This window comes from Stenella coeruleoalba, assembly GCF_951394435.1.
Source record: "Stenella coeruleoalba genome assembly, chromosome: 20".
NCBI lineage: Eukaryota > Metazoa > Chordata > Mammalia > Artiodactyla > Delphinidae > Stenella > Stenella coeruleoalba.
In genome coordinates, this window is record NC_137166.1 from 55,091,669 (window position 1) to 55,103,932 (window position 12,264).

Consider the following 12,264-nt stretch of genomic DNA (forward strand, 5'->3'; position numbering starts at 1 on the left):
GGGCAGGGTGGGGGGCAGTGAGGGAGGAGGCGGGGGGACAATGCAAGTGACTCAGGCATATTATCGGGTCATCTAGGAAAAGGTGTGTCCAGTGTCGACCTTAAAATTAAATGTTATTTTACGGGCAAAATGAGTTTATTTAGGAATGGCAGAGGAATTGCGATTCAGGACATTCAAACTATGGCAAACCACAGTCAAGTCCAGAGAACAAGGAAGAGGAATGTTACTTTACAGAGAAAAAGGAGGAAGTTGGAAGGGGCTGCTTTGACTGAAAGTCCCTTGGAGAAAACCAAGAGGTCAGGCTGGTGGTGGTTTCTCATTGGCTGGGCTTTGCTGTTTCTCCTTGGCTAGGTTGTGACTGTTTCTCATTGGCTGGGCTGAGGCTGTTTTTCTCATTGGCTGAGCTTTGCTGTTTCTCATTGGCAAGGTTGTGACTGTTTCTCATTGGCTGGGCTGAGGCTGTTTTCTCATTGGCTGAGTTGTTGCTGTTTCTCATTAGCTGAGCTGGTGCTGTTTCTCATTGGCTGGGCTGAGGCTGTTTTCTCATTGGCTGAGTTGTTGCTGTTTCTCATTAGCTGAGCTGGTGCTGTTTCTCATTGGCTAAGTTGTGACTGTTTCTCATTGGCTAGCCTGTTGCTCTTTTCATTGGTTGGGCTGTTGCTGGGCGAGGAGAAAATCATCCTTCTGAAAATCAAGCTTCTTCCTGCCCAGGAATGTAAAGTAAGCTGCAGCAGAGGGTAGGGGTGAGAGAGCTCCCCTTTAGGGCTTCGCAACTCCGTTTTAAATTAGGTTTCCCTGTATTAATTTTCACACTAGCATATGCATGTATGACACATGTTAAAGCATCAGCTTTAGAGAAACCTGAAATCTGACTAATACAAGGGGTACAGCAGGCTCTACTCTATGGGGTCATCCTGGGAACCAGGTGCCACACTCAGCGTGTGGGTCCAAGGTCACCCAGGGCATCCATACCCATCAGCAGAAGGGAAGAGCCGTGAGGATCTTGTGTGGGAGGTTCACGGGCCAGGCTTGGAAGAAGCTCCGTCCATCCAGCTCACATGCCACTGTGAACTTCATCCCAGGACACACATAACTGCAGGGAGGCTGGGGAGATCATCTCGCTGGGAGCCCAGGAAGGGAGGACACGGTGCTGGTGAGCAGCCAGTCCTGTCACACAGGGACCTCCTGTCACTTTGAGCACCGGGTGGGGGTGGGGGGGTTAACGGGTTGTGGGGTGCGTTTCCAGTCTCCACTGCTTCCTCCCCGACCTCCTCTTACGTAGAGGTTCTAGGGACACAAGGAATAGACTCTCAAACATTGATCATTTCACAAGCTAGTGGAAGAAGGAAACATTCCTGCAAGGAGGTACTTAGAATTCAGAGTGAGGCATTCAAGCCCAGAGGAGCCCACAAGCGGAGGTGGTGCTGAGGCCCGACACCCGCTCAGGTAGACAGAATAACAGCCCCAAAGATGTCCGCATCCGACGCCCTGGAGCCAACTGCTGTGTTACCTTAGGTGCAAAAAGGGTCTTTGCAGGTGTGATTGAGTTAGGGATCTCAAGGGGGGGGGGAATGAGCTTGTATGTTCCAGGTGGACCCAATGTAATCACCAGGGTCCTTGTAAGAGGGAGGAGGCAGGTGAGAGAGAGGAAAGGAGGTGCGACCACAGAAGCAGGGGTCCTAGTCAGAGGGAGGATTTGCAGAGGCTACAGTTCTCCTTGAAGGCGGAGGAAGGGGCCCCGAGCCGAGGAATGCAGACGGCCCCCAGACGCTGCTAAAGGTAAAGGAATGGGCTCTGTCCTGGAGGCTTCAGAAGGAGCGCAGCCCTGCTGACCCCTGATTTTAGCCCAGTTAACATGTTAGCCTCTGAGCTCCTGAACTGTAGGATAATAAGTTGTGTTGTTTGGTGCCCCTATGTGAGGGGTTCGTTACAGCAGCAACTGCAAGCTTGTTGGGATGAACAGCCTCCAATCCCAAACCTGAAGGGCATTAGCCAGGTGACGGGGTGAAGGTCAGATCAAGGACAGTGTCCTACAGCTGATGGGTCCTCTTGTGTTTGGAGAATGCATGGCGTCCAGTGGGGATGAACTGGAGTAGGGGTGGGAAATGGGGACCTGCATGTTCCTCTGGGTGGACCTAAAGCCTGAGGGACCCTCCGTGTGCAGTCGTGGTCTCATCAACTCCCTCGCCCACTCCACACGTGTCCATGCGTGTGGGTGTGTGCATAAGTATATGCGTTTGTACAGTACATGTGTGCATTCGTGGGCGTGCACATGGCGGGGGGATGGCAGCTGTATCAGGTGGGGCAGGCCTGCGCCTTCACCCAGACAGAAGTCCCCTCAGACATCTGCCTCTCTCATCCCTGAGACACACTTGAATCAGAAAACAAGGATGCCCTTTTTGTCGTTTCCCTCACTAAGTTTTGAGTGACTGTGGAGGCAGAGACTGGGACCTAGAACCTGTGTACCCCGGCACCACACGCAGGGCTGACGCAGTTGGGCCTGTGAGGACATTTATTGATGAACAAGGTGAAGCATGATCCAGAAAACAGCAATGAGCCGCATAAGCGTAGCCCAGATTCAAGATCAACAACTGAACTCTAGGAAGGTTCGTACAGTCGGCTGAGAAGACAAAACGGGTCTCTGGGGGCAGGGGAGGATTCACAGGACATATCTGGAATCAGCTGGGCGACTGTAGGACCATAGCTGGGTCTCTAGAAACGGCCAAGAGACTGCAGCTGGGTCTCTGGAAACAGCCAAGCACTATAGCTGGTTCTCTGGAAACAGCCAAGGGACCACAGCGGGTCTCTGAAACAAGTGCTACACGTCCTCTCCAAGGAGCTAGTTCATTGTGGGAGGGGCCACATGGTGAATGAATCTCCTAGAAGTTGATTGGGGGGTCTCAGGACTCCAGCTCTTGCCAGCAGGAGAATTGACCGGATGACTTCAGGAAGGGCCGATTCCACAGGGAAACCCTCCAAATGTCCACTGCAGGCTTTTGCAAGAGTGCCCTCCTGTGTCTTTAGTGCAGAGGCCAGGTGGGCCTGGGGTCAGTTTCTGGCAAGGACTGCATACATGCTGGACTTGGCTGTGGGCTCTGTGGACAGTGGGGACACAGCTCTGGCCACCCTCTGTGTGAGGTCCGGGTGGTCCAGCTGGGCATATATCACCTCCTGGGGGCCTCCTGCAGCAGAGGCCTGAGGAGAGAGACTCAGGGTGAGTATGGGTGGCTGAGGTGAGGGAGGGGCTGTGGGAGGGGAAGACTTTGGTCGCCAGACGCCAGGTGCCCCCGCACATCCCACCTCCTGAGTCGCCGTTGTGTAGTCCCCTCCCGCAGAGAAGCAGGGTTGGTCTGTGTGACCAATAGAATATGGCAGAGTGAGGGCCACCTGTAGGGGAGGCCACAGAGGACAGTGTGCCTTCTGTTCCTCCCTCTTTGGGGTCCCTCCTGCTGGGGGAGGCCGGCCCCCATGGAGGAGCCCGTGTGGTGGGGAAATGGGGCTCCTCCCCACAGCCAGGGGACTGAGCCATTGTGGAAGTGGATCTTCCAGCTTCAGTTGAGCCTCCGATGAATGCAGCCCTGGTTGGCATCTTGACAGCGACATCAGGACAGACCATGAGCCACCACCGCCCAGCTGATCCAATTCCTAATTCCTGGCCCAGGAAACTGAGGTGATTTTGTTAAGCTGCTAATTTCAGGGGCTTTGGTACCCAGCAGGAGGTGACTAATGCAAGCACTTACTGAGGTGTCCACTTCCCCACTCTTCTCAGGAAGTCTGTCGACAGTGGCCAGATCTGGCAGGGAGAGGACAAGGGGTCAGTTCTCTGGGGTGGACCTTAGGGGGCAAATACGTCTGACCTCATAGCTTCATATTTGGTCTCCCACCCCATCTGGAACATTCTAGAATGCTCTCGAACACCCCCTACCACATTGCTTCCTGATGGCACTGAATCCCCACTTCCCCGCTCCCAGACCTGTCCCCCATCCTTGTCTTTACCTGGTGTCTCATCTGCGACGTCAACAGCGGGGCTGAGCCTGAGGGGAGAGAACACGTGAGCCCTCGGGGCTGCCTGGGAGCAGGGGGTTGGGGGCCCGGGGGTCACTCCCAGGAGCCTCACCTCTCCTGGGGCCTCTGCTCCTCACCTTTGCTTCTTGGGGGCCCTGGGGACAGTCGGGTGTGAATTCAGAAGAGAAGCCTTCTTCCCAGCACCCCAAACAGCCTGCCTGGGTCACCCCACCCTGTCCCTGAGACCTACCCCGTTTTCTCTCGTGCCGACGATGGAGGAGGAAAAGGCCCAGGAGAAGGAGACAAAGGAGAAAGGCCACAGGGACCCCAATGAGAATATAAAGGTGCTCTGTCGGCAGGCCTGCGGGAGGTGGGAGGGTGGAATCCGATTACCGGCGGCATGCCCACCACGCGCTGGGCGCTTGTCGTGTCCCCACTTACACATAAATCTCTCATGCCCAATAGTCCTGTGACATGATCTCCACTTTACAAAACCGGATCTGAGCGCTGGAGTCCTCTGTCCGCAGGGCACTGGTCAAGCTGGGATATGACCGGCACCAAAGCCCCTTCTTTCCCCAAAGAACACGCACCGGGCTCGTGCTTCTGCGTCCCCCTCGCCCATCAGGACGGTCATTGTCCTGCGGATGCGTCTGTGTCTCCGAGGAGTGAGGAGGGTCTGGGTCAGAGGCCTGATCTGGACAGAGAAGCCTCTGAGTCCCCCATCCCCACCTCCAAGGGGTCTCCTCCCCGGACCCCGACCTGCTCCCTCTAGAACAGCCCCATGGACCTTGCTGTGAGGATGGTTACCACCACGGTAGTCACGCGGGACAATTTTCACTGAAATTCAGGTTAACTAAAGTTACAAGTCAGATCGCCAGCTGCACTAGCCACTGCACTACCCCTGGCTAATGACACCCTCCCGGGATGACGCAGATACACAGCATCTCCTTCCTGCAGGAGGCTGCGTGGGACGGCGCTGCTCTCCGCGCTTTGTGCAACCTTTACAGAGACGGAAACCCAGCAGGAATCGAGAGCGGGAACCTCTGCCTGCTCACCTCCTTCTGGGTTCCCACGCCAAACACAAGAATCCCCATGTCTGATCTCTTCTGTTTTTCGCAGCAATCCCTGATGGGGCGGAAATGCTCTTCTGTGAGTCAAGAAGCCAAGACCCGATGTCCTCGAGCTGCCTGAAGCCCAGCCTTTAGCAGGTGAGAGGATGCAGCACCCGCCACGAGCTGCACTCCACGCATGCGCCTTTTGTCCATAACCTCCTTTACATCTCCTAAGTGCTGTGCTCAGCATGGCTCATTTTACAGGCGGTCCAACTGAGGTCTTGGGGGCTGGTACACCCACAAGGTTGGAGCGCTTCATCCCCTCTTCTGGTCAGCGCCCCCTCCCTCCCACTGCTCCAGAGGTTGAGTCCTCAACGTCCTTTACAATAGAAAATTTCATTTCTTGGAGCATCCTTTCCTCAACACTGTGTCCTTGGTCCAGGATCCACGACCCCATCCTGCATTTTAACGCCATTGCTGCCTGAGCTTCCCCTGATGACATTTACTATGATTTAGAATAGCATATATGTTATACCTGTACAAATAATATATAGCAATATGTTTACATCTATAATGTATATTACATATTATATAAATATGCTTAATGCCTAAATAGTAAATATAAATATATTTTAATATATATATAAGTATAATATATATAATATATATATAATATAAATATATAAATATATATATTATATATATATTAATATATTTTAAATTATGTGTTTTTAACTTACATATGTATAATTTAATTTATATGAATAATTTAAATTATACATAATTATTCTATACATAAGAATTATATCAATTATACATATTTAATATATATTATGGTACACATTTTAATATTACATATACAGATTATAGTAATACCTGATACACGATAACAATATATAACACACATTACTCATGTAACAATATAGTAATGTATATTATATTGTATTACTTATATATTTAATAGTGTAACTGTATTCTAATTTACTTAAATTATAGATCTGAAATTTTACATTGTAAGTTATATGTTTATATTTTTATATGGCCATGTATACTTATATACATCCCTATTATTCATTCTAATGAATTCTCCCGCTAAAGTCTGGGAAGCCAGGGACCCTTTCTCCTCATTCACCATGTGCATCAGTCCCACGGCAGGAGGCTGTCTGGTGCACACGAGACGAGAAGAAAATATTTCCTCGGTATTAATAAGATTAGCCCTTCTCCAGGTTGTCCCATTTGGTAGCATATTTAAGCGGGTGTCCTCTGTACGTGAACTCCTGTGTCCCCAAAGCAGCATGGCGGGGTCAGCGCCCCAGGAGGGTGTGGAGGGGGTCAAAGTGTCCCCAGTGGGCGCTGACTCCAGGACATCCTGGGGGCTGACTGCACGCAGGGACAGGGACGGCCTCATCCCAGAGGTCCCCCAAAGCACCATCCAGCCCTGGTCAGGGGTCTAGGACCATGTGATGTGCCCGATGGAGGGTGGGCCACACCACAGGGGACACATGGCCTAGGGCCCACAGATTCTCACCCAGTGGAAAGGACAGTCGACACCATCTGAGGGAAAAGACACAGGTTCCCTTGAAGGGGTCTGTCCTCACCCCATCTCTGGAAGCGCACCCCCCGCCAGCCCAGCAGGGACAGCTCTGTGCCCACCCTGATGCTGGGGCTGAGTGCCCAGGTCACCGTGGTGTCCAGGTGAGACCAGGCTCCAGGGACCTGAGCCAGGTGTGAAGGCAGAGAGATGTGTGTGCAGACGGAAGAGGGAACCAGAGGGTTTGGGGGTCAGGAGGGGGCAGGGGAGCCTGTGGACGGAGGACACAGCTGGGGACAGGGTCCAGGGACCTGGGGCAAACCTGAGGGCAGAGCAGAGACCTCCTCACCTGTCACCGCCAGGTCCAGGGGCTCACTGGGCTCAGACCAGTGATTACCTTTTCGATAGAGGCACTGATAATGCTGGGCAGCGTCTCCACTCACAGTGGTGATGCCGAATCTGGCCTCTGTCTGGTGTGGACCAATTTGAAACACAGTTTTCTCATCCTTGAAGTCATTCCTATCGTCCTTCCTCTCCAGACGGAATTCCTCAGCCCCAGCAGGGCCCCTGCACACAATGGTCACAGGCCACCCCTGGGGGCTTACAGAGTCGGGCTCAGCCCTGGTGGAGCAACTGGGCAGGGTCCCTGGGATGGGTAAGAGCAGAGTCTCAGCATTACGTGAAAATCGTCACATCACATAATTCACCCATTTGTGTTGCTCAATTCAGTACTTTTTTTTTTAAACTTGCAAAGTTGTGCAACCATCACCACAGTACAATTTTTTTTGGCTGCACTGCATGTGGGATCTTCGTTCCCCAACCAGGGATCAAACCCACACCCCCTGCATTGGAAGCATTCAGTCTTGACCACTGGACCACCAGGGAAGTCCCACAATCCAATTTTAGACCATTTCCATCATCCTCCCCCAAAAGACCCCCCCAGGTCCATTCTATGAGCATATAAATTCCCATCACTGCGGAGTGATTTTCCCCACTTGACTTAAGGACCCTGAGACTTGGTCACGTCTTGCTCAGGGTGACGTGGGAGGTGTCAGAGCAGGCTGGGCCCCCGGGCATGTCTGCTGCAGGGGGCGGCTCCCTCCCTGCCCACGGCCACTCTAGGGGAACAGAGACAGCTGGGAGGGTGGCACAGGACGGGAATGACCGGGTCATTCCTGGGACAAGGAGAGCAGGGGTCTCAGTCGGTAGGAATGATCTGGGCTGGTCTGAAGGACAGCTGCCCAGTCCCAGGTGGGATTGTGTGGGGTGAGGGACGCAGTGTGCAGAGCGGCTGTGTGTGTGTGTGTGTGTGTGTGTGTGTGTGTAGGAGCTGGAACACAGATCTGATCCCACATTCCTCAGCAGGCAAGGATCTCTGTGTCCAATGCGAGTCTTCTGTGCTTTCATCCCTGGGTTTTCTCTGTATTTTTACCTTCTTCTCAGCTTATTTCCATTTCCTTGTTACTGAGGCTCTGGAAACCCCAAATGTCTCAACTGGGCTGGGGGCAGGGGGAAGAGCGGGTTTGTAGCCCTGAAACAGGAAGCTGGCCTCACATTCAGCAAAATCCCATAGAGGCAGGGGGCTGGCAGAGGTCACTCATTCACTCTTTCTTTCTTTTGACCACACCTTAGCTCTCATCTATCTGTTTACTGATGCCTCCATGTACCACTGGTTCCACAAATATGAGAAACACCCAGGATGCCTGCCCTCTTGGGGCTGAAAGTCTAGAGAGAGGATAGCCATTGACAAATAATTGTGTAAATCCACGGGTACAAACGGTGGTACATGCCCTCGGGGTGAGTGTGGGAATCTCGGGGGCAGACAGGAGGCAGAGCTGCCGTCCTCTGGGAGGTCCGAGGGAAGAGATATCTGAGCCAAGATCTGAGGTCAGGGATGAATTCCCCAGGCCGAGGGACAGGGGACACCGGGCATTCAGGGTGGTGCGGAGGTCTGGAGCTGAGTGGGAAGATGGCATTTAGAAAGGGAAAGAGAACCAAGGTAACTGAGATAAGTGGGCCAGACAGCATGGGGACAGACAGATCCAGGCCAAAGAGAGATGCGTGGGTCTCAGTCTGTCTGAAGGTAAACTGTGAGAGGACTTGAAGGAAGATTACGGTCCTGAAGATAAATTATATACTATATAGATATTTAAAGTTTTTAAGTAAAACTTTTAAATGATCATTTAAAACCACATCACTGTGTGCTACAGTCCGTACGGGAGGATGGAGACGGTGGGATTGAGGAGGATTCTGAGTCTGCCCTTGGCGAGGTCATGTTCTCTGCCCAGGGGCTGCCGCGGGAGATCTGGGCTTGTGCGGGGAGAGCTCGTGGGTGCAGCCTGGTCTGTATGCTCTGAATCGTCCCTGGGGGCCATCAAGAGCAGAGGGGGAGAACGCGGGAGAGACCTGGGCGAGGGTTATACACTGGAGGTTGTTTGCAATTCGAGGTGTATGTCAGGGCCCCCAGGATCGGCTCCACTCTCACCTACATCTGCCTGCGGGGTGCAGAGGGGATTGGGGAGAAGACTCACCCGCCTGTGTGTGCATCGTGTGACCCAGACAGAGCACTGGAAGAGAAGTTGTAGTGAGAAAGACGCCCACTGTACTGTTTCCTCATGGGGCCGCAGTCAAGCGGGGGCCTTGAGGAGCCAGCGGGGTAGGGGGTGGTCATCGTCCATACTTTCCCGACACCCCGGTCAACATTGCCTCTGAGTACGAGCCCTCTCCTTGCTCTGAGATAGTCTCAGGACAAACCCCCAACCCCTCTTCCAAGCAGGTGCTCCTCCCTGCCCCCCAGCCCTTCTCAGTCTGAACTCAACCCCATACCCAGGCACCATTTCCAGCACTGAGCCTTCCATGGTAAGACTTAGGTCTTGGCCAGAGCTGAGGGGGACCACTTTGCCCCGCTAGGGCCCCAGCGTCTTCTGGGCTGGAGTCGGGACGGAGCTGGGAAGCAGAGCCCCTCTGCCCCTGGATTCCTACCCCTCCATTCCAGGACTCACCCAGGCCCAGGAGGGTGGTGGGACGGGGGGACATGGCCCAGCCCCTGCCCCCGGCACCGTCCTGGAGTTTGTGAGTGAAGGAGAGAGCCTGCAGGTGACACGAGAGAAGAGGATGTGGTGGCTAGGGCCCCTGTCTGGGGTTTCTACATCAACGGCCTGACACAAAGGGGAAGAGCTCTCTCTCCCCTCCCATCCACGCTTCCCACTAACGAGACAGAGGTGGGTCCTGGCTTCCAAAAGTTGTTTGTTCCCCCTGTGCACTGATGAGTTTGAACTCATCTCTGGAGGCACCCCTTGAGGTGGGAGCCTCATTCTCACTCTGTGGGGCAAGCAGAACACGGATTTGTGCAGCAAACTGACTTGACTGTTGGTCCCAGCTCCACACGACAGCCATCTGTTCTTGGGCAAAGAGTTACACCACTTTATGCCAACATTTCCTTGTGTTTAAAATGGGAAGCCCCAAATCCCCCTCCAGGTATTTAATATTACGATATATGTTACATTCCCAGCAAGGTATTGAGCTCCTTAAAAATATCTCACTCACATGGATTCTCTGCCTATCTTCCCAAAGTGGCATGGGAACCAGGGAAAGGGAGGCTGGTCCATCAGCACAAGCAAAATCCTAAAGGGATTGGGTGATCAGGAGACAGACCTTGGGAGCTGGCCCTGGGCTTGGGATCAGGTGGGGCACCCAGCTTGGTGCTGAAATAAAGAGCAGGACCAGGGATGGGGAGGGCGTTTGTGCACACGGAGCCCAGTAAGACAGGAGCCCCATCAGGGAATCTCACGTCCACTGCCCCTGAGGCCAGGCAAGAGCTGCTTCTCCCAGGGGGTAGCTGTGCCAGACGTTGATGTCTGCACAGCAGCTGATGCTCACTTTTTCCTTATTAACAGAAACCTAGTTCTGTTTGAGTGGCTATGTTCCAACTCTGGAGCTGAGGGATGGGGGGAGTGCAGAGGATAAAATTTGGGTTAAGGCAAGCCAGCAATCCCATTTGCAGCGATTGGTCCAGAGGGGGCACGTGAGCATGTAGTATGGCCAATGGTACTTAAAGCAGGATATATCAGGGTTTCTGGGAATCATATTTGTCTCTTAATAACAGAGGGTCTCATGAGACTTTTGCCTCCTTTTCTCCTGTCCATGGGCAACTATATCATGATGATGTGATATCTGGAGCTGCAGCAGCCATCTTGCAACCATGAGGCAACAAGCTTGACTACAATAGCAGAAATACTGAACAAACTGAGGGGAAAGAATACAAGATCCAGGGTTCATAGAAGGTCCCCAAATGCTGAACCAGCCCTGGGACTGCCTATCCCTGGAATTCTTAATAAGTAAACAATAAATATACTAGATTTTCTGTCAAAACTTCAGACTAAATCTGTGGACCACGCTCCATTTTAAAATAATAATTATTTTAAAAACTAAAATTGCTTAATAGACTATTTTAAAGGTCTTCTTAAATGCCTCAAAGAAATGAACACTAAGTGAAGGCTATGTAGTCAAAAATTAAAGGAAGACAAGATTCCCCAGAGTCAAGTTGAATGCTGAACATGGCTCTCACCTTGACAATGATGCATTAAGTTTTATTTTCATGGCCTTGCAGATGGTAGAGGCTAAAGGGTAAAGTCCAGGGGTCACCCTCGTTGATTAACACCAGCCAGCCCTATGTATCCGCGTTTTTCTGGTGTGGGTGTGTCTCTCTCTCTCTCTCTCTCTCTCTCTCTCTCTCTCTCTCTCTCTCTCTCTCTCTCTCTCTCTCTCTCTCTCTCTCTCTCATCTTCATTAGTGGCTTTTATCAGGTTTATTGAAGGATAATTTGCAGACAACCAACTGCATCCATTAAATATGTGCAATTCAATGAGCTCTGGTAGTTGTGAAACCACCATCATAGTCAAGATTTCCATCACCACCAAGATTCCTTGTTCCCTTTGTGAAAATAAGCAAAGTAACCTCATTTAAAATGGAGCCGGGAAGCCCTGAAAGGGGAACTCTCAGGCATGTAGCACTTGGTGCAACCTGCACTCCCAGTACGGAGAAGGAAGACGAGAATTATTTAGACAAGGGAGGACATTAATTACATGGGAATTTCATCCCGTGCTTTAAGAAAAAGAAGGAAGATCCTTCCGTGCCCCAGCAACAATGCTCTAACCACTGCTTCCAGCCAATGAGAAAATGTCAAACGTCTAACTCTTGTTTTTCAGTGAATTTCTGTTCAAAACAGTCCTTCCCCGTTTCCTCCTAAAACCCGATAAGAGGTGACCTCCCTTTTATCTCTTTAGACTTGCCTGTGATCCGCCATAGCTGGCCTGTCCCAAATAGCAATTTTCTGCGATTCCCAAATAAACCATTTTGCTGCCAAGGAAACTGGCTATTTTATTTTTATGGTCGCTACTCCTTGGTCCCAGGTGATCACTGCCAACCAGAGAATGTCACTTTCTTTCTGGCTCTACAAGGATTGAGTCATTAGTCACTGGAGTTACTCACTTTCGACACACCCTGAAGGGTGTTCAAGGCAGGGATCTGGAATGAGGCACTCTGTGCTCTGGGAAAGCTGGCAGAACAGGCCTTCAGAGAGTTAGATATTTTCAGGAGAAGATTTTATGAACCCAATTTCTTGCATCTTCTCGTACTTAGAAAAGCACTAAAGTCATTAACTAAGGTATCTGTTCC

General features: G+C 51.7%; 2 protein-coding genes across 14 annotated transcripts in view; one reads left to right on the forward strand and one right to left on the reverse strand.

Annotated features, from left to right (window-relative positions):
• CDC42EP5 (CDC42 effector protein 5) overlaps positions 1-12,264 on the forward strand; it is a 231,634-nt gene that overhangs the window by 66,222 nt on the left and 153,148 nt on the right. For 7 of the 13 annotated variants that reach the window (XM_079906965.1, XM_079906968.1, XM_079906972.1 and 4 more), the window contains one exon: positions 5,125-5,213. The exons of the other annotated variants lie outside the window; for them this stretch is intronic. The gene's annotated coding sequence lies outside the window, so the exon portion shown is untranslated. The remainder of the gene's footprint in view (positions 1-5,124; positions 5,214-12,264) is intronic. 13 annotated transcript variants of the gene reach the window in all.
• Positions 1,969-9,259, reverse strand: LAIR1 (leukocyte associated immunoglobulin like receptor 1; the record flags this gene model as incomplete). Its single annotated transcript, XM_079906675.1, has 7 exons — positions 1,969-3,195; positions 3,741-3,793; positions 3,997-4,034; positions 4,118-4,160; positions 4,256-4,366; positions 6,938-7,234; positions 9,190-9,259. 7 exons carry the CDS (start codon positions 9,257-9,259, stop codon positions 3,049-3,051), a joined length of 759 nt encoding a protein of 252 aa, XP_079762801.1. The 3' UTR covers positions 1,969-3,048.